Source organism: Ochotona princeps, chromosome 27 (genome assembly GCF_030435755.1).
Source record: "Ochotona princeps isolate mOchPri1 chromosome 27, mOchPri1.hap1, whole genome shotgun sequence".
NCBI classification, from domain to species: Eukaryota; Metazoa; Chordata; class Mammalia; order Lagomorpha; family Ochotonidae; genus Ochotona; species Ochotona princeps.
This window is the reverse complement of record NC_080858.1, coordinates 24,465,477-24,493,050: the sequence shown is the minus strand read 5'-3', so window position 1 is coordinate 24,493,050 and position 27,574 is coordinate 24,465,477. Positions and strand designations below refer to the sequence as shown.

Sequence of the window (27,574 nt, the reverse complement as noted above, 5' to 3'; positions counted from 1 at the left end):
GGAGGCCGAGAACTCTGAGGTCAGTCCTTTCCTATTGGATTTCTCACAAGGGATTGAAGCAGCCCAGTACCCTGCTCACAGGGTCTGGTGACCTGGGAACTTAAGCCAGGAGCCCCGGGAGGCACTCAGAGAGAAAAGGATTGTAGGAGGAGCTTCCTCTAGTTCTTAACTAGTTCCAGCCTTGGCTCTCAGCCCTCTCTTACACCAACCATCAGGGTTGCTTGTGAGTCCCATGTAGAGTTAAATTCTTCCTCACTCACTAAGTTGTTGGGGATTTCCCTGCTCACCTACCTAAAACTTTTCTATTCTTCAATTGTTAAATGCAAAACTGTGCTTAACCTCTATAAACTGCAAAATTTAAATTGGGTTAAGAATCTCCCTGAAAAGCTTTTATTAATTTAAAACTGTTAATGCTAAACAAGATGTAACTGTAAAGAACTTTGATGTTATGTTTGAACTCAGCTGCTATGTATGTCAATGTTGGTCTTTACACTGTTCCTGTGCCACTCTGCTTTCGGTTAAATAATATTGTTTCTCCCCATTTTTCTGCTCTCCCAAGAGCATGTTTCCCCTACATACATCATTCAGGCCTAATTTTACAAAACACAGAAGGGGGATTTGTAGGAGGACATTGTGACCCGAAAAGGTCAGTGAGCACAGGACTACAGTTGGTTGGATAATATTTGGAGGAGAATAACCAAATGGCTACTTTTTGTATACCTTATTGGATATCATCTGCATATGTATATGAGAACACCTGGTGGAATATACAAGACAAAAGGAGTTCCAAACAAGCATTAATGGTTTTGTTGATAAGCTCAGCACTTCCTCCCTTATCCTATATGACCCTCAGAGTATAAAGTCTGATGCTACTAATAAACCTCGGCTTTTGACCATCAGTCAGGGGTCCACGCGTGTTATTATCGGGTCCGTGCACCAAGTCCATCGCTGCGGGACAGCGACAACGTGTCACAGACTGAAGTCAGGAGCTTGATGCAGCTCTTTCATGTAGCTGGCAGGGGCCCAAGCACTTGGGCTCTCACCCACTGCTTTTCCCAGGGCGTTAGCAGGAAGCTAGATTGAAAGTGGAACAGCTTGGACAAGAACTTGTGTCCATATGGCATGCTGGTGTCACAGGCAGCAACTTAACGTGCTATACTCCAACAGTGGTCCAAGTTCATTCCTGAGACACCACACAGCCCAGCTCCTGATTCTGGCTGACACACAGCCAGGGGAAGCAGGGGGCAGATGTCTCACCCCAGTAGTTGGGTCGCTGCCATCCACGCTGGATACCTGGATTGAATCCCAGTGTCTTGTTCCCAGTCCCGGGGTCTGTGAGTAATAAGCCAGCAGATGGTAGCTCGGTTTCTCGACTCTCTGTTCTGCTCTTTCATTGTGCGCATGTGTCTAGGCCTCTCAAATTAGTTTTTAAGATGAAGTCAGGAAGATCCTCATCTGACATATTAGCTATTTCCTATGTAGCAACTTATTAAATTTTCTCATGCAGCTTGCTATAAATGAATCGAAGTGACTCTTACAGCATTATGCACCCTCTAATTTTATTTTCCAGTTTAGCACAAAGGTTTGCCTTTGGCTGGTAGAAGCCAACCCTTTAATTCTTGCGCAGAAGGTGGATATCACTGAAAACTCCAAAGTCCATGCTCCCTGCTATCTCTTCCCACTATCAGTTGCATGACTTACCTGGCATTATAAAATGTAAAATAGCTCGAAGTGCCTCCAGCTGCACGGGTGATGATGGCTCATGGCTTCTCATAACTGTGACGATTTTGGGGACCACTGCTGACATTACATCCAGGGAAATATTACTGCAGGAATAAAATTGGCATGCTTATTAAAAACACTAATTGTACATACACCACATTGCAATAGATGTAAGAGAACAAATCTATTTTAATAGGAAAGGCTACAGGAAAAAATGTTAGAATTTGATGATAAAAGCATATTACTGATTAATTAAACTTCCACCTCAGGCTTAAGAAATCACAGAAAAATGGAAATTATTTCGTTTCGTAAAACTAGCAACTTCCTCCTGATCTATGAGTGTAACTGACCCACAGTTAGGGGACTCACACCATCACTTTCCAGATGAAGGACTCGGGAAGATTGAGCCCAAACCCCAAAGTCAAAGGAAGTAACAGAGTCAAGGCTGACACACCAACCACCAAGGCCAGGGCCGTGGGCAACCTATCAACCTGACCCCTCCAGATCAACTCCCCAAGCCTTCTAATGAGACTCTTAGTAAGATCTACTTTGCATAAAGTCATGGTTCCTCCAAGGTCTGAAAGCTCTTTCCATTTGAGCAACCATTGCTAGCCTAGATTTCAGCAACTGCCTAGACTACAATAGTCAGTTATACTTGGCACTGTGCATTGCAATGAAACTGAACCTTGCGCACACCCCAGCCGAGCCAGAGCTCTGCACGTGTTCCCCAAGGTGAGGCTTCACTGCCTGCAATCTGCTGTTGACACAGGAAGCACAGTCCTTGCTGGGACTCTCCCCTCTGCCCAGCCCAGCTGGGTCACTCTGCCGTTGTGACGCTACCGTCTTTCTTGCAAACACTGACTTGGCAGGATCATGCTGGATGTGAAGTGATCCGTTTGCATATCAGTCTCTCCTCTGAGACAGGGAGTATGGGTCGGGGGGGGGGGGCAACAGCAGGAGGTGCCTTTCCAACCGTAATCTCCTTGACTAGAAGCATGCACATTTCACACACACAGCAACAGCCAGGAAGCAGCTGTGCCTGTCTGACTCCCAAGGAAAAAGCCAGAAACTTTACACTCCTTGGCCATGGTTTACTGCTGCAGTTATCAAGGATTTTGGCCCATTTGCAAAGGTTTACCAGCTTCTAGCTCCATAAAAACAAACCGCCAAGACGAAGTATTCTAAAGTAATCTTTACATACAAGGAAATGGCTTGGAAAGGCAAGGCGTGTAAACATGGCTAGAACCGGACTGACAATAGCAGAGCCCACTCCTTGCGGAGAGCCGGGCTACACACAATGCAACATGCCACAGGCAAGTTACTCTCCTCCAGCAGCTCCATTCACAAGACTTGCCGAGTGCTTCAGAGGCAACAGGCATCATCCAAGGAGCTTTATAAACTTAATTTGTTACATGATAAAGTCACAACAGGATTTTTAAAATAGGATGTTTTTGAGATGCAATGTTTTAAATTTGTGTTACATTCAAAGGCTTTTTGGCTCCACTCTTGTTCAATGAAAAAAGCGAAAAAACACCAATTCAGCAGGAAAATAGGCAAGGGCTATGATTGATAGTAACAACCAGTTCATGCATATGGACTGCAAAATAGTCACAAAAGTTGTTCGAATGGTACCTAAATTATATCATTTCACTGGACAAATATTTAAAACAAAGTTTGACGAAACACTTTATTTAAAGCAGCCAAACTGACACAGACAGGCATTTCCTTCCTTCCTTTTCTAATTTTAGCTCCCACACATACAGGAGAAAACATACCGAACTGTTATTCCTTTTTCACAGACGAGGAAGCTAAAGCTGAGCACCCCAAGTGCTGGCTCCAATTACAGCGAAGAACGAGGTTCCACTCAACCTCCATGCCTCTCCTAGGTCCTCATACATGCACCAGGTCCCATATGGCCTTCAGGTGTGGATGGACTCAAAGACAAAGCTCCCTCACAAACGGGAGATGGCACTGAACATGTACTGCTGGAAGTATCATCTGCATGTCATTCGGCTTTGGATTTTTGGGGGATGGGGGTGAGCAACATTTTGGACTCTGTCATTGTCCACCCCCTGGGCTGGGCACAGGTGTGCCTAGAAGTCCCTGTGTTGAGGCCTGAGCCCTGGAGGATAGTCAACTCACAGGAATAAATAATAACCAACCTTTGCTGTAAGAAAGCAACCATTACAACCTGCTCCCTGGTTTTGTCTCACACCTTCCGGCTTACACAATTGCTGGGAAAACTGTTCTATGCTGTGCACCACATCATCACATGTTTTCAAAGCATCCCATGCACAAAGGAGAGAAGCCAGTCTTGAGTGTGGATCTAACAAGCTTTGCCATTTCTGCCAATGCCCATGGAGAGCAATGCTGTGATGCCAGTGGCAGGAGAACACACTGCCAAAGGTGCAAGTCTTTGAGGCCTTGTGCCTCACTCTTGCAAGAACAAAGCTGACATAGTCACATTGCATCTGGACCCCGATTTATGCCTCAGTACATGAGTTGTCTTACCTGCCTTCAAACAGGTGGTTCAGCATCTTGCAGCCACTCTCAGCCACTTCAGGAGAATGTGCATGCCTCTGCATCAAGTCCAGAACATTGAGGTATATCCCTTTGGACAGCAGGATCTTTCTGAAATTAACTGCAAGATTGGCTGCATGTGACTTGTAGGAAGGGAAACCCATTCCTCTAATTTTGCAACAGACATGGATGCTTAAGACCATCCACATTCACAGAAAGCGTGTGCAACAACATACAAAATACATGGTTCATTGACAACCTAGATATCAGTAAAGTTAACTTTTTAAAAATATGTACCACCTTCCATTTTTTCACATTAACTCTGCTAAGATTTTGGTTTCACCCATAGAGTAAGCTGACTCCACTGCAATCACAGCCCAGGGAAAATGACAGCAGAAAAAAAAATAAAATAAAAGGTGCTAAAATTACACTTTGCAAATAAAAATAAAAGCTAACCGTGTTCTAATATCTAAAACAGGTCCACAAAATAGCTGCATTTATTCATTTATTTATTCATGAGACACCAGAGAATGGGAAGCCAGTCACAGGCATGTGGAGAGAGTGGCCACCCACTCAGGTCTTAGAGGTGAGGACAATGAAGGACTGGTCAGGGGTATGCTCTCAGCCCTGAGGGACTCTGTCCACTGACCCTGGGCACTGCACCAACACCATCAGCTTCACGTCCACCCTCAGACACACAGGCGTGGGTGATCTGGAACTGCATTTACTTTCACAAAGCAATCCCACAGTTAAGCACACACAGATGCACCCCGTGGCCCCATCTACACCAGAGGTACAAGAACCGTATTCCAGCAACGGGGATGGCAGAATAGCTCTCCTCTTCACAGCAGACTTCTGTCACTGAACAAGTCCACTGCCTCAATGCTTGCACGTAAATGTCAAATCCTGTGAAGCCTCTCCTTAAGTGTCAATCCCAAAGCTACAGTATGCACTTTGGAATGCAATGACAAATTGACAGAAAAATTAGAAAAGTTAACTTAAACACTGGTTATTAAACAAATTGTGAGTGCTGGCTTCGGTAGCACATATGCTAAAATCGGACAGATACAGATTAGCATGGCTCCTGCACAAAGAGGACACACAAATTTGTGAAGCATTCCATATTTTCTAAATTAAACAAAAAAAGATATAAACAACCAAAAAATAAACAAATTGCGAAAGCGGCCAGCATTCCTTATAGCACCAGTGAGTGTTGGGGTTGCTCCGCTTCCAATTCAAATCCATGGTAACAGCTTGCAAAAGCAGCGCAAGATGGTTCAAGGGCTTAGGCCCCTGAAACCTATATGGGATACCAGATGAAGCTCTTGGTGCCTAGCTTCACCCTGGCTTAACCCTGGTTGCAGCCTGGTGGGGAGTGAAAGTGAACCCACCGAGGGAAGATCTCTCTCTCTCTCTCTCCCTTTCTCTACAAGTCTGTATTTTAAACAAATAAGTTGCTGCAAACAAGTTGTAATCCTGAACAGTGAGCCATTAAGACAAACAGAAATGAAGAGAAATAGTATACACATTCTAAACACTGCCAATCCCTGAAAACTCCCTTGAACACATCCGGAACATTACACATGAAGTTAGGTTAAGACATCCATACCATCGGAGCAGTTGGGATGGCCACATCTCACGTCAGAGAACCTGGACTGACCCCCCACTGTAGTCCCTGACCACAGCTTTCTGCTAATACGGACCCTGTCAGCCAGCCGTGATGACTCAGGCGATGGGGACTCACACAGAAAATCGGGATTTTGTTCCTGACTTACGGTGTCCCTCTATCAATCCATTTCTCTCTCTTTTCCCTTCCTCCTTCTCTCTCAACAGATATGATCATTTTTAAAAAGATATAATAAGAAGCTGGGCACTTTGGCCAATCATGTAATAAAATTCTAATGATCCTTTTCTATGTGGTATCTTCTAAACAACAAAAAAAACTTTAGAGCACAGGAGTTATTCACCAAACATGGGCAGACATCACCAACATCTGAAAAGCTTGTAAACTGCACACTGCTGGATCCCTGCTCAGTTTATGCTTTGGGTTTCTCGAGAGCCCTGGAATTCGCAGTTTTAGTCAAGTTCCAGGTGGCATTGCTCGTCTAGGGAGCACACCGCAAGACCTGCCATCCTAGTCAATGAACCAATGCGTGATTCAAACACTGTAACCCCTAAATCTGGGAGAAGACACTTCATTATGAAGTCCTTTAAACTTTGCAGAACATCCTTTAACCATTGTCACTAGCTACCTACACAATTGCTTTTGGCCTCATTCACTCCATTTTAGCAGCAAAGTGCTTGCTTTAACAGGTAAATAACAATACACAACTTGTGCAAATTTTGACTACATCAACAGTCATCTTTCCTGGTTGCCCACTCACAATGTCATCTCCTCTGACTCATACAATAGCAAATCCTCCTTTCCTGAGTTACTTTTTTCCTTAGCTACTTCACCAATCACGTATGTAATGAGTCTCTCCCTCTACCCTAGCAGAGATCAAACTCCAGGAGCCTGGGATTCCTTCTTATCAACACATCCCAAGTCTTTGGGCAGGGTAGAGAATGCTTGGTCACAAATCATGCAAGGGCCATGAACTGATGCGAACTGGCCACGCCAACACAACTACAGGCAGTATTCAAAACCCCATCGACCTAGAGCAGTCTAACTTTTATACTGATGTTCTCATATGGCCCATGAGGGACGTTATAATGGTCCTAGGCAGAAAAATGTTCCCTGATTCCAAGTCCATATGACTGTCCACCACATAGTAAGACTCAGTAAACACTAACTGACTGGATGCAATGAAGGAAACAGCACAGGGACATCTGAGCCTTGGCCTTTAAACCTCCAGTTTCGAGAATGCAGTTCCTCTGGCTGCCAATGCAGTTGATTTTCGCAAACATCAGGCTTAGCTCTGTACACCCAAGTGGCTCCCAGTGAGCAGCAGCCCAACGGGGCAGGTGAATGAGTTACTCAGGTCTTTAATGCTCCACTAAGACAGACTCCAAGGAGATTGGTCCTGGGGCCTGGCCAGGATCCAAGGAGTGGGAATTCAGGGGGAAAAAAAACAACCTCTGGACAGGCTGGCTGGCTCTGGATGTCACTCATCCTCAGACACCCCAACAAGGAGCCACATCGCACATCAGAGCCAGGGTTCAGGGTTGTGTTGTTTGTATATCAGAACAGCTCCAACTCCAGCTTGTTGGTTCACACAGAAGTCTATCTCCTCTCCTGGCAGATCCACAAAGCAGCAGCCAAAACCAGACTCCATCTTCTAGAGGTCAAAGCCCAGCCCCAAACCCAGGAGACACATCCACAGTGATGCCCTCTCCCGCCCCTCCCACACTGACTCATCACCCAGGGCAAACTGCCCACTGCCTAGTGTCCTTGTCCTGCCAAGTTGTGTATTGAACTGGCGTCAGAGGACAGAGAAAGGACACAAGGGAAGAAGTGACAACTTTCGTCTTAACTGGACTTAGATGAGAAGCATGTGTGCGGGGGGCCTTCTTATCCTTACTCTTTGCTCACACTAGCTCCTGCCTCCGCTGTCAGCGTTTTATTTTCTCCATTCTTCTCCCTCTAAAAATACACTGCCAGAGCTGTCATGTCTCAACACCACGCTGATGCATTTTCTCCCAGAGTCTTCTGGCTAGATTTCCTGTTTATAGGATCAAGATTCTCAGTAGCCTGAGCCATGATCCTTCCAAAGGATCCTTCCAAAGGATTAGAAGCCATTTCTCTGTTCTTAATTTTACTAAGCTGCAACCCAGGAATTCTGTAAAAAAAAATTCCAGAAAAACTAAGTTATCTAATTTTTGTAATGGGGCAGGTCTTTGCGAAGCAGTGGGTTAAGCCACCACACGGAGCACCCACACTCCACCTCCACGTGCCTGCATTCAAGCCTCAACTCTGCTTCCAATCCTGCTGCCTGCTGACACACTTGCAAGTCAGCAGAGAAGACAAAAGGGCAAAGGTCCCTCCCTGCCCCATGAGACTCCCGTCTCCAGCCTGGCCCAGCTACTCCGAGTGCATGTGGAGAGTGAGTCACTAGAAGGATTTCGCTCTCCCTGTGTTGCTCTGTCTTTCAAATAATAATCAAAATAAACAACTGAAAAATTTTCAATATTTTGTGATAAATCATCTTATTAAACGTTAAGATGGGTGAGCATCTCTCTACCCAGTTATATTTCTATAAGGATTTTTAAAACAATAACCCATATTCAAAGAAAAATGAAGTGGATGAGGATAACCCTTTGCTATTTATTATGGATTCCAAAAGCTTTCCATGATACAAGTTAGCAGCTCATCAGTAAAACACTACTCATAGAGGCCACAGGCATCAAAAATTTAAACAGCTATTAATAGTGACCTATGGATATTCATAGATCAATGGAAAAATAGAGCATTTAATTACAAGAGTATCTTATGATCCCATAAAAACCTACAAAACTGTCACGTCTGAGCGCACAGAAGCCCAGAATACATGAGAAACTTTGACTTCTTACTGCTTACCTATATCTTAACCTATCCACCCACCACACACTAAGACAGTCTTTCACTAACACACAGCTGTTCAATGGCAAACAGCACAACACGTGATTCCCTGTAGGATAACCGGGATGCACAGCTCACCGTTCTGTTCTAAGAGGGTTGAGAGTGCGTTTGCAGATGCCTGGAACACTTCCTTCGACGAGCAGTGCATGAGCATACACAGCATCACCTCCCTGTGCGCCGGGAGCCTGCACAAGTTCAAGCACAGAATGAACCAGACCTCACTAGGAATAAAGTCTCACTCGCCACAGTCAAGTCTCCAACAACAAACAATAGCATACAAATGAGTATCTGTGCACCGCCATTTATAAGAATGCAAAATAGCTCAACCATTTCACAGGCAAGAGCCACATTCAAGTCCATTAAGCACCAATGGAATTGCTTTTCGTTTCTTCCAAAGTTTGTAAGCAGAAAGAGAAAAGAAACCTCAGCAGGTACGTGAGGAGTCTTCAGAAGTTCAAGGAAGGGTTGGTCTAGTGATGCAGCACATTAAGCCACTACTTGTGAAACCAGGATCCCATAAGGGTGCTTATTCAAGACTTGGCTGCCTCACTAGCTCCCCGTTACTGGCCTGGGAAAAGCAGAAGATGGTCCAAGAATTTGGGTCACTCATATGGGGTTCCTGCCTTCTGGCTTCAGCTGGGCTCAGCCTGGCATTTGAGGTCACTTGGGAAGTGAACTAGTAAATGGGATATCAATATTCTCTCTCTCTCTCTCTCTCTCTCTCTCTTTCTCTCTCTCTCTCTCTCTCTCCGTCTCTATATATGTGCATGCTTGTTCATGCAATTCTGGCATTCAAACAGTTCAAACAAATTGGATAAAGAGCTGGCTCCGAGGTCCTGTTCCCCAGATCCAGCACTACTCACTGGCCATCCTCGTCGCCTATCTTCTCATGCAGGCTGCTGTGGTACATCAAAAGGTTGTTCAGGGCCCAGCACGCTGCCTCCTGTGTCGGGGAGGGACACAATGGAGATATTAGAGGGAATACCACTGACACTGGATTTTGCATGAGGATCCCATCCCTGGGTCCCCACCTGCACATGTTTGTTCTTCCTGTGCCCTGTGAGTGCCTTGTAACAGGCTTCCAGCCAGAACAGCTTGTCTTCCTCCTCCTCTTCCTCGCCATTTTGAGTCTCACTCTTTTCCTCTAGGTCTTGATTTAAAAAAATCGTTTCAGCTTGAAAACATTAAAAAAAAATTAGTAACTACATGTGTAGCATTTCACACTCACACAGGTGCATGCACGTGGGGAGGGAACTTCAATACAGAATTACATAAATCTATCTTGATACCAAAAAACATGTAAAAAGCTCAGGTCAGAGTTGTGGCGTAGCAAAGCCACCAAGTGTGGAGCCAGCATCTCACTGGGTGCCAGTTCAGTCCTTGGCTGCTTCACTTCCAAGCCAGTCCCCACCCCATGCAACTAGGAAACCAGCAGAAGACAGCCCAAGAGCTTGGGCCCCTCAACCATGCGGGAGATCTGGTGAAGCCCCTAGATTCAGCCTGACTCGGTGATGGCAACTGTAGCTATCTGGGGAGTAACACAGTGGATGGAAGATGAGCCTCCTCCCTCCAGCTCTGACTTTCCAAATAAATTTTAAAAAAATAAATTTTTAAAAAAGTTTGAAATCCATACACGTCATCAACATTTCTCATGAGTCTTTTAAAGATCTTGTGTGTATGTGATGCCCAGGTGTGAATGACCCACCTGGAGTCCCTGTGTTTAAATGTTGCCCATCAAGTGATGCATTCTGCAGCAGCAGCTCAAATAATCACCAATCTCAGTTAATGCAATGAACACCTCACCCCACAGCCATCTTGTACAGAAAACAGTAAGATGGAGCTAGATAGATAGATAGATACCCTAACAGACCACAGAAGGATCCCATGAACAGCTGAGTGCCCAAGCTGACTCAAGCACCCAAGGCAAAATCCTGCACATCCTGGGGCAGGCGTGCCCTGCACACTGTCAGCGTCCTGGAAAGCACCATCTTTTGGACAATGGACTGCATGGGAACAGTGAGGGGGCATAATGCTCCCGTCCCTACATGTGCCCCCTCTTGATGACATCAGACGCATGGGGAGGGGGCAAGGTCACTCACTGAGCAGTGCGAGGCAGCCAAGGGCCGAGATCTGCAGCGTCGCGTTCTGGGGATACTGCCGCACAGCTCTCACCACAAACGTGTGCACCTCGTTTAACACCAGGATGTTGAAAAAATTGCCTGAAAGATAGGTGAGATGTCAACTGAGCTAGAATCACTTTGACACCAACACACTCAAGAACTGTTGCAGCTCTGGGCCCCTTCTCGTGTGCATTCACGCTTCTGAGAATCAAGCCCCATGCCTATGAGAAAAGACTTTATCGGTGATATTCTAAAAATACATGCCTGCTTCCACTTGGCTAATGTGCTACACCAGAGTTCCTTCTAGAAGCATGCACGAAACTCCTTATGTGTGAATGGAACATCTTGAGCCTGGAGACACAACAGCAGAAACAGAAGAAAACTAATGGCACAGAAAGCCTGCAGACCAAGCTTTTGATGTTGTTGTTGTTGTCTGTTTATTTCCAAAGAAGAGCTTTGGAATAACTCAAATTAAATAGGGTATGATCATTCCTATGGCTCTTCAATTTCACTAGTGTGACATTAAGCACCTCCAACATGTCTTTAAACACACATCAGGTGGTCTAGAGCCATCTCCTTCACCTAGAAAACAAGATCACTTCCTACTTAGGTTCATTTCAAGGGACGGAAATGAATCCAAACTTTCAATGTGACTTGTGCATGCTGCAACTTCACTATAGAGAATTCCAAACATGGGACAGAACTATCCATTGACACGCTGGTCCAGTAGCTATGAGTAAGGAATCAGCTTGTGCATTACGTTGGTAAGATCTCTCATGTCAGCTGTTGCATGACTGTCCTCCTCTGGGAAAACACTGTAGTTCAGTGGTGCCTGACAGAGAGATGTGTCATCAGCTAACTGCTACACCTGAGCCTCAGGGGATTTACAGACACATTGTCCAAACCACTGAAAGGTAGACAAAATTCATGAGCAGAATTACGCAAACACAACTCAGAAATATAATGTATTTTCAGAGTAACAACCAAAAATGTTATCTGCAAAAAAACAAAGATATGAAAACTGGCATGGGGAGGTTCCTGCCCCAAAGTAGCTCATCAGGAAATTGACTATTATGCAAAGACACCATGACGATGGTAAAAAGTCAGGCCACAAGTTAAGAGTCGTTTTAATGCCTCACATTATCCACAATCTCTAAATCAACTCTAAAAGAACAGCCAGTGGGAAAATGGATGATGACAGATCATGTATTTCCCAAAGCAGAAAGGGCCAAAAAAGAAAATTTAACAAAAATAATCATTTTTTGGTGGCAATACAGATAGTAGTTGCCTGAAGTGAGAAAGAAGATAAACCTCAATGAAGAGTGTAACACTTTCATCCGTGCACCCAGCAAACACCACACTCCGAATGCACAGTTACTGACAACCCTCAGGAACCTAGTGCCGATCTGCAGAGCGGCCCCATGGTGAAGCCAAAGGAAGCACACAGCAGCAGCTTTGTTTAGGACTCGAGATGCACAAATACTGGAAATGGGCACACAGCAGGGCAGGGAGGAGCCCCAGGGGAGCCTGCCCCTCCAGCCCCGCCTTGACCTGGGGTGAGGGCGGGGAAAGCGCTTTGCCTTAAGCTTCATATTCCCTTCCTTGGTTACATATCAACTGCGGAATTCTACTCTCAACACAGGTCCAGAGAATTCTCTCTTCAAACACGAAGATGAAGACATCTACATTCAGTCTCTGTTTTCAACAGTCATTTTAAAATTCCACCGGGCATTTTAGGGACATTTATTCCTTTCCAACAATGCATCTGAAGGCAGCAACACTGCCTATCTACCCATCAGCAGGCAATACGCATGGGCACGTCACTGACTTACATCCTGTAGACGGTGATAACGCAAGACCCCAGAACCGCCACTACTCACCTAGTGTCAACCTGTGAAGCAAGCAGCAACTCACTTCTTGAATCTTCTCACTAAGAGGGAATGCTTTCATGGCTTCTACCACAATATTGTAACACCTGACATTGCCACTCATGAGAACTTCCACGTTGTTACCTAAAATTAAAGAAGCCACACCCATCACTATGGCTGTCACGTTTTCCTTTCAAAACAAATACATCTTTCACAGATTATGTAATATGGGTATGTTTCTAAGTTTCAATATAATTTCTGTCTAATAGCTATAAATTACATGCTTTTTGTAACTTATAAAATGCTAACACAATGGAATTAAGATTTAGAAAAAATTGCGTATTTCTTGGGTTGGAAACTTAAGACCAGGGACCTGACTCAGTAGCACAGTGAGTAAATTCGGCACTTGCAGCACCAACAGCCAGTATGGGCACCAGTTCAAGTCCTAGCTGTTCCATTTCCAATCAGCTTACCTGCCAAAGTATCAGGGAAAGGCAGCAATAATTAGGTCAAGTGCTTGGGCCTCTGTACGTAGGAGACCTAGAAGATGCTTCCAGTGTGTCGGACCAGACCAGTTCCAACCACTGCTGCCATATAGGAAGTGAACAAGTAGAGAGAATATTGATCCATTTCCTCCCCTCCCTCTCTGTGTCTCCCTGTAAGACTTTGAAATAAAATGAATTCTTTTTGTAAATAGAAAACAAAAATTCAGATTCTTGTATAAGGTCTTAAAATAGAATGTCTTGACCATGTTTTTTAATAAATTAATTTGGAAGCCTCCAGCCATTGTATAACTTTACATTGTTCCTCTGCCTCACACCAGCACAAGAAAGTCAAGCTTATGTCACCTCACAGAGCAGCTGGCAGCAGCTTTTGTCTTTTTGCCTATTCCAGGAGGAAAGCCAGGGCAACGGGGCAACAAGACCAACTTTGTGAAGGTGCTCAGACTCATGGGGATGCCACGGGGAATGGGCAGCAAAGAGGTTTTGCACCAAAGCCTGGGGACAGACAGGAGAGGAACAAAGATGAGGGAAGGAGTCTCCTGGGAACTGCCACTAACCCGGAAGGACAGCGAGGTGTGCATCTGTGCTAAGGAAACACAACTCGGGACAAAATGGGGACTATTTAAAAAGAAAATAGCCTGCAACACCTCTCTTAGTCCCCAAAACACACTGAACAACATAAACTGCATACTCACACACACACACACTACAATGCAAGGAAATGGCCCTTGGTGAGAATTCTCCACTCTGACTCAGCACGAAGGAAGTGATTTGCTGAAGGGCGAACAGCCAGTCAGCATCAGGGATGGATGCTGGATTTCTCGATTTTTAGCTGTTAACTGTTTTTGACCTTGGCATTTTGAATCACACATTATAACTGGAGTTATGGCAGGCGTGGGTGGAAAACAATGAGTGCCATGAACAGACAGCTCAAAGAAAATGCATAAATGAATAAATATAGCCAAGGGAAAGCATGGGAGGAACACATGCAGCTGGCAGGGCTGACTCAGACACGTGGGAAGCATGGCCACTCTCGGCTTCTGCTCAGCCCCATCCACCTTCGACAGCCTCATTTCCTGCAGGGAAGAAATGTGATTTTATAAGCTGCCAGGAACGGGCAGGTGGTCACAGGGGCATAGGCTGTCAACCCGCCTCCCTCGTCTCACATCTTCAGGACGCCCCATGGCATCCCACATCTGAAACCACGTATGCGTGCCACAGCCATTCAGATGCCAGAAAAAGAAATGTATCTTCTTCAAGTATTCGCAAATATAATACATGACTTACACACAAAATCTCACAAACATGTAGTAATACTGTCGATGTGTGAGGAGAAAAGGCTCCTGCCAATGCCTTACTGTGTCCTCATCCCCTCGGATAACGCGAGAAACCCAACAGACAGACATCCACCTACAAAGCAGGATCCAGGTCCGTGCTATTATCTCAACGTATTTGCAATCAATAGCAGCAAACACGGCAAAACGATTTTTCATTTTTTTATGAAAAAAAAAGTCTGGATTACAAAGCATCAAATGCTAGCCAAAAAAACAACAAATTGCAACCTGTTTCATGTGGCTTGTCACACCCATTATGACCTCACCCTGTGTTTCCAGTCTCATCCCTGGGCTCTTACCAGGCCCTTCCTCCACCTCCATCAAAGAAACACACGCAGATCCTTGGGGAGAGGCACACACATGTATGCTGCATACATGTGAATCACAAGCACATGTTATGCACATACACACAGCACCTGCTCACAAAGTCCACTGTTTACTGAGCTCCTTCTATCCAGCTGAATGCCCGCAAGTCTCTTGTCCCAACATCTTTTTGCTCACAATGCTCACGCTGGACACATCTACTGCATGTCCCCCTCGCCCCGCACTCGGGTTCCTGCCAAGCTATCCTTCCTCAGTCCTCACCTGCTGATCTCCCTGGGCACTTCTGCCAGGCTTGTGTTGGCATACGCCATAGTCGCCCAGGCACTCACTGGCCCTTATGTCCCAGCCTACAAAGATGTCCCAAGAGGCAGGAATGCCTTTATACTTTCCACTACTGTTTTCCCAGCACCAAGCCCACGCAGACAGCTGCAGGAGCAGCTCAATGAATACAAATTAATCCAAAGAATGAATGAGTTTAGCACCTATACATTTGTAAAATAAATAATAAATCCAAAACACATTCAAGGAGACATAGCATTGCTTTTCACTTAGAGAAAAACGAATCATGCACACAGGCTACTCACAGGGAATGGCCAGCGAGTGTAGACAGTGCAGTGCATGCAGGACGATCTCTCCTTCGTCGTGAAAGCTTTTTAATGTGCTAAGCAGTACCATGTAGTCTTTGTTCTCAACAAACTCAGTGAGCTGTTCCTCAGAGACTAAAAGATGAAACACAAACATACTGAATATGCATCAAGTGATAAAGTTTAATTAGTAAAATTCTTAAGAGTTCTGAGGGATACATGAAAGACAACAGACTTAAGCAAAAATATCCTCCTATAAAAAGCCCTTGCAAAGAATTTTGTAAAAAGAAAACATGACTCCATTTTTTGTAAGTTAAGTCTGAGTCAACCAAGAGCTCTCAAAAATGCAGTTACTTGAACAGACCGTGGGGGAAACTTAGGGCAGTGGCAAAAGGTAGACTTCAAATGGCAACATGGCTCTGTTGGCCCGACAGCTGTGGGTGTAGCCAATGGTGAGTAATTACACGCTATCCTCATCATTTTCCACCAGACACCAAAAACTACCATTTATTTTCATAACTAGAATCTTCTCATCAAGCCAAAAAGTCCCATTTGGAGTGATTTTCATGAAGCAGAAGCTCAATAATATGAATTACAATCTAGCTCAAGTAGCACAAGAATATAGTACTCGCCCAAAAGTCAGAAAAAGCAATACTCTGATCTGCATTAGTTTTGTGGGGGTTTTTTGTTTTGCTTTGTTTTTTTGCATTTTTTGTGCCAAGGTGCCCACATCCTACAGGGCAAAATTGCTCAGGTTCTTGTGGCAAACACGTCATGCCACAGAACTTTCTCCTTTCATGGAGGAGTTGGCCACAGCCCACTTGCAAATCTTAAAAACTAGTGAAAAACTGCCCCTAAACCTGGGGAGAACTTAAATCCCCTGTCACCCCACCCCTCAGAGGAAGCAGTAAGTTCCCCACTCCAGATCCAGAACCATGGTATTCAACTGGGATGATTATTTCTCTGGGGTTTTTCTTGATGTGTCATAGATGGCGCTCACAGTGTTGGAATGATGTGGCTCTCCTTGCTTCAGTTAACATGTGCACCTAAGCTGGGACACAGAGATTTCAGGCCCTTAGGATAACAGAAGCACGTGCTTTCTCCTGGCCCCATTCCCAAGGCTTGGCCACAGAGGGCAATCCGTCGGACCCCACGCTCTTTCACGGCTGACCTACATACAGTCTCCCAAGAGCTGGCTCAGGCCTGTGCCATTCTGACAAGTGGCGGGGTCCCTGCACTAAAACAGACTTCCTGGGCTTGGCGGCGTGGCCTGGTGGCTGGGGTCCTCGCCTTGATCCCATATGGCTGCTGGTTCTGGTCCCGGCAGCTCCACTTCCTCTCTCTCTCTCCTCCTCTCAGTATATCTGTCTTTGTAATGAAAGTAAAATAAATCTTTAAAAAAAAAAACAGACTTCCTATTCCTATGTTCATACTGTATCAGTAAATCCATACTAGCATTATTTCAGATCTCCCAGGAAACCCATGGCGTTTACCTCTTTACCAAACAGGTGACATGGACCTGTATGATAAGCTAGCCTCAGACAAGCTGCTCCTGCCTCTGACCCATTTCCTCATCACACCAGTATAAAGACTGCATCAAGACTGCAACAAGCTCTAAGATGACCTGAAACCCTCTGTTACCAATCGCAGTGCTGGGCCGTGAAACAGATCAGCCTTCTCACCAACGCATACTCCCGACACTTTCCTCATTCTCGACATGAAGCCTTTGGCAATTTCTACAATCACTGGTGATGAATCAACACCATAAACCCAGCTTCACCTAAGCCTAGCTTCATGGTTTATTTGTTCTTTCCTCACAGCCACAGAATTGGGTGCTCAAAGTCAACCTCAGGCCTTGCTAAGGAGTGGCAGCAGTCAACAACGATCATGTGATCTGCAAGCCACAGATTAAATCTGCTCCACAAAAACAAGGGTATTTCTGATTTTACCCTCCAACTAAGCCCTTGACAGACAGCTTGCACTTAATTAACAGTATGACTTCAGAGAGTCTTCTTGGAATGATGTTCTACTTGAACACGTTTTCTACATCAACTCCCAAGGGCAGACTCCAGCATCTGTATGTACCTCTCTCAAACAGCACGTGCAGAGCTTTGCAGCCAAGCTTCTGGACCTCATCATTGGCTGGGAATGTGCGCATGGCATCAAAAATCAACAGGAAAATGTCGCTCTCTTCCTCCAGGATCAGCAAAGTGATTTTACCTATGAAGAAGAAAAACGCACCCTTAGTGAGTGGCTGTCTTCGCACGTTGTGTGTTGATTACAATGTGCGGGCAATGAATGGTGGGCTTTTCTTCTTGTAAACCACTGAATTGTCCCAGATGCTGACCCTATCAAGCTCTAAGGTCTCTGAATAAATTCGCACTGTGCCTTCCTGCAACCACGGAAGTCCCGATCGTTTACTCTAGCCTACACTCCGGAGTGTCTCCTTCTGAGGCAGCAGCATCTTGACTTCCCATGGGCCCTGCACACCCAGAGCAGTCCCTCTTGCTGTCCTCATCAATGACACCACCACCCAGAAGAGAAACACAGATGCTACCGAGTCATCTGTTGTGTTCTGTCTCCCTGTCTTCTCACCCCATGTCCAACCAACCAAGACCAAGCCCTCAGGTATGCTCACAGACAGCTCAAAAAACTCCTTTTCAATAAGGACCTTCCACTCCCATCATGTTCACAGCCTCAGCATCTTGCACCTACAACATGTGAACACATTGCTTAGCTGCTGTGTTTTGCATAAACTTTTACCCAACTAGCTTACATCCTGGATTATGTTGCTAAAACATGTCACCCTGTATCTCGCTACAGCCTTCCAAGACCTTCTCCATCCCCTTCATGTTACTGACACAATCCCAAACAAACTGACTCTCCATCTCTCACCAGCCCCGTGTCCCGCCATGGAGCCTCTGTTCCCTGTGTGCTGCACTCCTTGCTCAGTGCTACACATGGACTGTGCACCTGTGTCCTCAGCTGCTACAGAACCCCAGGACAGGCGAGTCAGAGTCCTACAGTACAGTGACGCCATCCCGTGCACTGTCCCATGTGGCTTTGCCGTGTGACATCACAGCTTACAGCCAGCCCTGTGAGTCTCCTTGTTTGTGCTATGTGATATCAAAGCTCAAAGTCACACAGGACTCTCTACCTCGGGATGGTGTTGCTCATAGCCACGTGTGAGTGCAAACATTTGACCTGTGGGAAACTGAATTATTACTTTTACTTTAAGGAATTTTAATTTAACCATAAGGAACTATATGATTAGTAGCTCCTGAATTGGACAGCACAACACACAGAAGCATTTATAGAAATAATTGAAATTTAATGAAAAGTACTATAACAGAGAAATTAAAGCCATCAAAGGAGGAGAGAGTAGCTAAATTCACTTGGGAGTTAAGAGCACACACATGAACTGCCTGTGCTATGATCATTATCATCACCACCACAGAGATAGAGTCAGAAATACTCAGTAATTGAAATCAATCAATAGGCCGTAAAAACTACTCACAAATAAACTTTTGATAAGTAACAACAATGAGTTTTAACACACTTATGTAACTTCATGATGGCTAAAAATTCTAACTACTGCACAGGAGAAATTCATGTTTTTGAAACCCCTGTTTATCCCCCAAATCCCCTGCATGCTAAAGACTTCCCAATATTTCTAGGATGGGGCAGTTTTCGGACCCACGAACCCTCATCTTCCCATCTACTGCCAACTGGAGAAGGAACTAACCCACAAAAAAATCTTCCCCAAGGGTAAGATCCAGATAAACCCTAGCTGAGACCAGTTAGTCCTCGCCATTAAGCCCCTGAGTCAGAGGCTGTGAAGTGGCGAGCTCCTGCTGGGTTGTCCTGTCTCCCCTTCTTCCCACATCTTTCTCCTGCAGGGTCTCATTAGCGGAGGTCCCACAAGACCCCCCGACCCCACATGCACCCCTTCCTGCACTGGACTGCAGGTCCTGTTGACCTAAAACACCCTCCACGCAGTCCAGGTCAGCCCTGTTGCTCAGAACTCCCCCACACAGCAAATGTCCAGCACATTGACATGCTCTGCTCTGGCCCCCACAGCCTACAGGTAGCATGTGACCAGGGCAGCAGACCTGATGGAGCGCAGCAGATCTGGCACAACCCTCAGTCAGTGGCTGAGGCAACAGCGCTGCGTGTCTGTCTGCATCACCCAGAAAATTCGGACCAAAGATCCATTTCATGACCAGTTGCGGGGAGGGGAATTAGGGATCCCATTTGTAAAAGCCTGTGACGCATCTGGCACACGGAGCTTGGCACTTGGCAAGCAGTCACCTGACAGGATGATGACAGTCACCACGAGACACATTTTAAAGCCAACAGTCTTAAAGAGAAAGATGCAGCTTGGCAAGGATGTGAACGTCCACAGAGCCAGTGGGAATGCACACTGCGGCCCAGATGGCGGGAGCAACACTGATGATGAGAGAAGATGCAGAATTTTGGAAGTCACCCAGTTTTCAGTGACATTATGTCAGGACCCTAAAAAACTTAAAACTAATTCAACAAAGACTCAAATTTTGAAAAATGTGTCAACATGAAAAATGCACGTGGGCATTACCTGAAGTCAGGAGGAGCTCCAGGGCCTTGAGCCCCACTGTCAGGAGGCTGACACTGGCATTGTGCACTGTGAGCATTCTCAGAATCAGCCTGCAGGTAGAAGGGACAGGACACAGTCAGAGGTGCCCCTGCAGATAGCGTCTTCCATTTACCCGGATTTGATTATGTGTCTCATTGTAGTGAATTATGCAGGGTGTTTTTCTTCCCATAAGCCTGAGCCAGGCTTATACAAATTAATGAGGAACATTGGTTCACTTGATTATAGTAAATAGTTCACAACATACGTGAGATCGAGGTGTCTATCTTAACCCAAAGTAATTTCAATTGTCAAGTAAATGTCAATAAAGTGGAGAAAAACTTGATAAGGAACTACTAGAGTCTTCAGAGAAAAGAAATAAACACTGCTTACTTTGCTCTAAATCTTCAAACTCCACTGTCAACCATTTTTATCAATTCCAACTACAAAATACCATGAGTAGCTACACACATCGAGAGAGCAAGTTCATTTTTTTCTGACATGCTAACTTCTAATTCTACATGTTAGCATATTTTAAACATGGCAAGATTAAGATTGTGCATAAACTACAGGTTATCTTGGATATTTATATTGCTTTAAACCACAGGTTTTTTATTTTTTCTGAGAGTGAACCCAGGGGTAGGCATTCAGCCTTGCCATGAAGATCTGCATGGGGCACTCACATCCTGCTACAGAGTGATTAGGATGGAGTCCACCCCAGGTCCTAATTTCCTGCTAATGTGTACCTGGGAGGCAGCAGAGCTCACGGGGCAGGGGCCCTGTCACCCACACGGGCGGTCGGAATTGGGTTCCCAGCTCCTGCCTTGGCATGTGAAGAGTGAACCTACGGATGTGCCTCTCCCTGTTAACTAAATCTAAAAAGAAAGTCAACCTAGTGCATCTACAGTATTTAATTAGCTCACATTCACAAGATTTTGCTTCCCAAAATATCAGTTCCAACATCTGATTTCGTTTTACACTGGCCTGCTGTCGTCTGGCTTTCCATTCTTGGGAGAAGGCCAAGTCGACAGCATCCACAGCCTCATGGAAACCCAAGACACTGCCCATCTGGGCTCTAGTCAGCAAGGTGAGGCAGAGGGATCCCTTCATTCCAGCCTCTGCCGCTATTCCCTGAGCACCCCTGCCCAATCTCTACCTGTGCCCTGAATACAAGAAAAAGGCTTTACAGTAAACCTGGGTGGGATATAGACAGGGTGTCCGTCTTGCTCAGGATTTCATTGCTTTGAGGTCAGAGTAGGGGATGTAATGAGGATTTGGTGAATGTAACAGGAATCAATGAATGAGTGAATGAATACATCAATGCTATTTCCTGTGTAAATATGGATGCCATTTAATATGAACAGTTGGTTTACATTGAAATATGACTAGATGAGCTCCCAATGGTCCCTGAGGTTATTAACTGGCTCATCTTGGTGTGGAGGGAGGACCTTAAAGTGCAACAGTAAAAATTACAGTTTTGCAAAACCCTGTGCCTCTCCAGTAACACATCATTACTGCTGAAGCAAAGTGACATTCACCGTTTCCTTCCATGTAGTCAAAAAAGATCATATCAGGCATAAAGAAGAAACAACTAATGACTGGAGATACTTTCCAAATGTGAAGAAATAGTTACCAAAAAATGACTTTGCCAACAATATAGTTTTTGCAGAACATTTTTTCCCTAGCTAACTGTGGCTGAGTACGTGGTCTCATGTGTGAAATGTGATGCTGCCACTATAAAGCAGAACTTCTCAGCCAACCATTAGGGTCCCCTGCACACGCGTTGAGAGAGACCGCTGAAATCAGAAAATACCCACGTGTGAATGTGTATGTGTGTGTGTGTGCACGCGTACATCAATCCACTATTCAGGCAGTGAAGCAGAACTGCTCACATGGCCATCAGGGTCCCTTGTACACGTCAAGAGCCATCACTGAAACTCACAAAATACCCACATGTGAACGTGTGTGTGCGTGCGCGCGCGCGTGCGCATCAAACCACTATTCACAGGCAGTAAAGCATAAACTTGCAAATTACCACTGAGGAAACTAATCTTTCAGTTTCCACATTTTTTAAAATAATTAGTCATTTCTAGCACTTTGTACCACTCGGGAGTATAAAACTCCTCATTTTAATTCTTGAATAGTCACTACAGCTTAACTAATTCTACGAAACTATGAGATTCTGTTCCCGTAGCATCCCCTGAAATGTTGCCGCGGTATAAAGCACCCCACTGCTCTCAATCACTGACTCAAGCAATAACATCTGTAACTCAAGGAGTATTTCAGAGCTGCCTTGAAAAGCCAGTCTGTCAAGCAGAGGGCTGCCATTCATCTAAACACTCCCTGCAACCTGTCCCGCACACCCGCCGTACTTACTGATGAACTCCAAGGACCTCCCAATCATTGCCAACATCCTGGGGCCCCATCAGGCTTTGCATTGTATCTGGACAGACTTCAATTAGTTTGCACAGAAGTGACCAACCCACCTGCAAGAGAAAAAGGCAACTACTGACTTTCTTGAAAATGACACAAATACAATGTATTCAAACAGAAGTCTCTTCATTTTTACTATAATAGGGAATTACATGAGTTTAAGCAATCATTTTGAAACAATATTGTGAAACACATACAGGCCATTTACCTAGAATACTATTTCAAAAGTCATACTTAGAAGGGCATAAAAATATCTCAACATTTCTGAATGTTGAAGAAATCCAACACTCCTATTATTCCAATAAAATTACAAATGGTTTTAGTGGGCATTTCAGCATCGTTAGATTTTTTTGAGTACAAGAATGACTATCTTCTTACTTTATAAATCAAATTTGTGGGATTCATTTTCCATTTTTCTGAATCTTAATTCCATGAGACATGCCACAGTGCATCAGTTAAGACGCAGCGTGCGACAGCCCCACCCCACGTGAGTACCTGGTGTGAGGCCCTGCTCCGCTTCTGGCTGATCCTCCTGCTAATGTGCACCGAGGAAGCGGTTCTTACCTCCCAGGGAGACCTGGACTCCACTCCAGCCCCTCCCTGCCTGCTGTGTTCTTTGTCTGCCTTTCAAAGAAAATGAAGATTTAAAAAAATCTGAAGTGGTTTGAATGGAAGAGGGGAAGCTGGAGATGCTACTGCTAAAAGGAGCTGGAGTGCCAATGGGGACATGGCTCTGTCAGGCGACTGAACCCTCAGCCGTTACAGGGAACAGAGAAGGGGTGCTACAGTAACACAGAGAGGGCACGGGACTCCTTCAGGACCCTTGAGACCTCTTTAGAACTTCTCAGTCTCAACTGCGGACGCTGGCGAATGATGAGCGCCCTGCTCTCTCCCCTGCCCGGTGTGATGCAACTGCTGATACGATGTAAGTATACCTGCACCCAATGCACTTCCATCCAAGACCAACGGGAATCAGCTGCTTGTGCTTCTGAGCAAGAACAGAAGGTCCTGGTTCCAAGTCGGAGATTAACTTAAATGTGCTTGTCCTACCAGAGTCCTCTCTAAAGTTAAAGGATCTTCACTTCTTATGTTAGGAAGAACTTGACTTGATGTGATCAGAAAAAAAAACAGAAAATGCACACACACATATATAAATGATATCGAGTGTGTTCAATATTTGAAAGCATCATATGTATGTATACAGATACACATGAATGAAAGAGCAAAGTGAGATGAATACCAGCACGTGAGCACCGTGTACAATGTGTTACAGAGAGGGATGTAATACGGAAGAGGCAGGGCTTGAGTCAGATTATAAAACAGCCGTCAACGGCTGATGAGCCGGGGCAGAGCAGCTGGCTGAGCAGGAGGCAATCTCTGCAGGTGTAGACCGCAGTGTGCTACCGAGCTCCAGCAGGCAGGCAAGGACAAGCACCCAATGAGGAAGACTGCTTCCTTTCATCACCACTCACTTTTCTATAATCACAGTCAACTTAGAGAGCTAGTAATGTCTATCGGTTAAGGTTTTTAATTCACTGTTTATACGAAACAAAGACAGACAGATGGGTATTGTCCTCTCCTTAGTTCACTCCTCAAACACTGGCAACAGCCAGAGTAGGGCCAAATGGAAGCCAGGAGCCCAGAACTCAATCTGGACCTCCCACTGAGAAAGCAGGGACCCAGGAGCCATCACCTGCTCCCTTGCAGAGCACACATAAGCAGCAGCTAGCATTGAGAGCAGGGACAGGCCTTTAGCCAGGCACTCTCAGGGATGTGGGCGGCCCAGGCAGCATCTCAACCACTGAGCCAAGCATCCATCCTGCTGACAGCCAATTTTACCTGTATTTCAGTAGCAGCTCCTCCTCCATGTAAGCTGAGCAGGCATCCGCAATCCAGCTGTCATAGAAACCAGCTATTTTTGCCCTTTCATAAAGCAAGACTCTTCTTCAAGTATTTAAGAAACTACATTTGGAATCACACCCAGTGGGAAATTCTTAAACAAACAAAAAGCCACAGGGGAAGCTAACCTTTGTGTCTCTACCTGTCTGGCTGTCTGGAGAAAACCTGCTTTGTTTTCAAGGTTGTAACTGCAGCATCAGTAAGTGCTTTGCAGAAACACTCAGCTGAGCACGCAGTGCCTCCACAGAGCCTCTGTGATTAAAGGGAGCCTGTGCCGGCCGTTTAGCCAAGGTAACAATTGCTGCATTCATCCAGTCAATTAGAAGCTTATCTTGCAGAGAAGGCTCCCTTCTGCACAGCCCCCACACAATGCAGTCAGCTGCTTCAGTTCATCTGGAAGATTCTACAGACTCAAGCATCACACCCATGCACAATAGAAAAGACAAAGTCAAGCCAGTTTCCTTCACTCTAGCCCATTCTCAGTCGTAAAATTGTGTTGAAAAAGGGAATGCAATTGAGGAGCCCAGAAAGAAAATGGTGAACAAGGAGAGAGGAAGATCCGTGGACTGACTAGCCCAGCAGGGGCAACAACTTGGAGCCCCCAGAGCACACAAAGACCCCGAAACACCCGCAGTCAGGAATATCGTACTGAACAATTCTGAAACAGCTCTGTTGAAAAACAACTTACCCTAACTCCTCACATCCCGCCAGAGTTCTGCATCTCCTTCCAGCTACCTCTGCTCATGGGGCTGTCAAGTGGATCTGCACCTGGAGACAGCCTACACTACGCTGTCCTGTGGAGTCTGCAAGTATCAGCAGAGGCGCCCGTTTCCACACCCCTCTCCAAAGACCGAGTCTCACTGAAATGGAGGCCCCTTACTGCGCAGAGCACACTCCTGTATACTGAGCTGTTGTGTGTGTGCCTTGAATGCACTCAGCAGCTCATTCTGAAGGTGTGGGAATTGAGCTCCCAGCCCCTCAGTCTCACTCTGAGTTCCTCCAAAAGTAAAATACCCAACAAGATTTCTCAGAGCACTGAGTGGCAAGTCACGGACTGTATCCTGCGCTCCCTGCAAAACATACGTGCACATGGGCTGAGACCAAGCACTCCGTTCCCCCAAATCATCCCAACCAGATGACCCTTACTGACTGCCAGGCTGTGCCTCTGGTGCTCCCTGGGCGAGGACACTGAGCAACATGCACAAGTGGCCCCAAGCAAGTGTACCCAGCCCTGGACGGGTCCCCGAAGTCGGAATGAGCAAGCATGTTCCAGGCTCCCTTGGGTTTCCAAGAGTAGCACTATCTCCATTGACCCGATATCCCCAGATTTGGTGTACCAACCAGGGGCTTGTGGGCAGGGTGGCTGCCATAACATGCAGCAAATGCTGGCAGATGGCTGGTGTGAGTGACAGCAGCCACTCAGCCAGCGCCTCAGAAAGCCCCAAATCCCACGACAAAGCTCGAGTCAAAAGAGGCACCTGTCTTTAACCAGGCTTGCGTCTTCCCCGCTTGGTCTGCCAGCAGCCAGAACACCAACCATCAAGTGGGAAAGACTTCATGGGGGGAAAGAGACATCAACATACTTCTTCAGCCGCCTGTGACCCTAAGACAAGGCAGCTAGACTCCTGGGTCCCACACACTCCATCTGGCCAGGACCAAGACAGGCAACCTAGGTGAAGGAGTGGGGTCAACCTGCAAGTCCCTTCCCCCAGCGACAAAGACCAGAGAGGACTCTCAGTTCCCCAAATCTCATGGGCTGCAAAGGAAGTGAGCACCTTGGGCAGTAACCGCTGGCGGGTAAGTCACTCCTGGTCACACAGGCTCCCCTGGCTCCGGTCACCAGGCCTGCCTGCTGCGCCTGCCTGCTTCTTAAAGTTTCACTTCTACATGACTTTCAGCTGACAAAGGTGAACCAGCTCAACCCAAACAGGTGAGGGCAATATTAAGCTCTCCCCGTGTTGTGTTTAGAGTCTACAAACCACAAGGAAACTCTGGGAGATGAGGAAGCCGGCTGCAGATTAGAATCAGGAGCAGCTGAGATCCAGGGAGCCTGTTGCCTACCTGGCTCTAATGACTGCTAATTGCCCCCCTGTGCCAAGCCTTCCCAGCAGGTGCTCTTCCGGAAGGCTGCTTGCATGGGGGGGGGGGAGTTCCCGGTGGGTCCATTCTGATCTTGGGGACCTCCTCCAGCTGACAACAGACCCCACGGCCACCCAAGTCCGCCAGCCAGCTTGATGCAGTGGCCTGGGAAAGCCAGATGGGGACGCGTGGGGCCCTGGCCCTCTCAAGCCTAGTTCAGGATCTGACAAAGCTACCAGCCTCCGCCCCACCAGCCAGGGGCCAAATCTGGGCCACCCCAGCGCAGCCAGCAGCCGCCTCAGGGATGCGGCACCCCCTTCCCTCCCCGAGGAAGGCGGGAAGTGTCCTGTGTCCCGCAGCACCGGTGGTCCTTTACCTGCTGCACGCTGGCGACCCTCATGTATGAGTCCAGCACGATCAGGAGCGGCACGTGGAAGCTTTTGCCGGCAAACAACTTGGCGGCTGCAAGAGAAGGGGGTGAGGGAGGCGAGGCTAAGTCACCACGGCAGGACGCGCACAGGGGCAGGGCGGGCACGGGCCAGCCAGAGAGCTCAGGAGCCCGGTCTGGGCCGGAGTGCACTTGGCGGGGACCCTGGCCGAGCGCCGCGCTGGGGGCTTACCGCGTTCCGAGTACGTGAACACCAGTAGGTCCTCCAGGATCTGCACCAGCGTCTCGATCTGTTTGCCCTCCTGAACGTTGTTTAGCCTGACCAGCAACTTCTTCAGACTTTCCTCGTCCTCGTCGTCGCTCCCTTGACTGCTGCCACTGCCACTGGCCATGGTGGCGCCGGTAGCCGGCCGTCACCCTGGAGCCCCGCGCCCCGCCGCCCTGCAAGGCCTCCTGCGCCCCTGGCCAGCCCCGCGCCCCGGCCGCCGGCGAGCGAGCGCGCGCACCGCCCACGGGACAGGCGGCCCCGCCCGGCGCGGCCCTGCCTCTCCCAGGCCCGCCCCTGCCGGACGCGGGCCCGCGGCCTGCGTGGGGACTCAGCCCGAGCGGCAGCCCGAGCGGGCCTGCGGGCTG

At 46.7% G+C, this 27,574-nt stretch overlaps 1 protein-coding gene and 1 non-coding gene across 4 annotated transcripts in view; one reads left to right on the top strand and one right to left on the bottom strand.

Annotated features, from left to right (window-relative positions):
• The window catches only part of LRRK2 (leucine rich repeat kinase 2), a 111,814-nt gene extending 84,457 nt beyond the window's left edge, over window positions 1-27,357 (bottom strand). For all 3 annotated transcript variants that reach the window (XR_009244294.1, XM_058655654.1, XM_058655655.1), the window contains exons 1-13: window positions 27,174-27,357; window positions 26,930-27,015; window positions 22,519-22,628; window positions 20,128-20,216; window positions 17,619-17,753; window positions 15,534-15,668; window positions 12,801-12,932; window positions 10,900-11,019; window positions 9,832-9,974; window positions 9,664-9,743; window positions 8,879-8,985; window positions 4,234-4,363; window positions 1,702-1,826 (exon numbers count right to left, since the gene is read on the bottom strand). Coding sequence is in view for 2 of the 3 variants with exons in the window: in XM_058655654.1 (XP_058511637.1) it covers window positions 1,702-1,826; window positions 4,234-4,363; window positions 8,879-8,985; window positions 9,664-9,743; window positions 9,832-9,974; window positions 10,900-11,019; window positions 12,801-12,932; window positions 15,534-15,668; window positions 17,619-17,753; window positions 20,128-20,216; window positions 22,519-22,628; window positions 26,930-27,015; window positions 27,174-27,333 (1,552 nt within the window). In the remaining variant the exon portion in view is untranslated. The remainder of the gene's footprint in view (window positions 1-1,701; window positions 1,827-4,233; window positions 4,364-8,878; window positions 8,986-9,663; window positions 9,744-9,831; window positions 9,975-10,899; window positions 11,020-12,800; window positions 12,933-15,533; window positions 15,669-17,618; window positions 17,754-20,127; window positions 20,217-22,518; window positions 22,629-26,929; window positions 27,016-27,173) is intronic.
• Window positions 5,270-5,371, top strand: LOC118760292 (U6 spliceosomal RNA). The gene has a single exon (XR_004996693.2). It is a non-coding gene; the product is annotated as a U6 spliceosomal RNA (small nuclear RNA).
• Window positions 27,358-27,574: the final 217 nt, after the last annotated feature.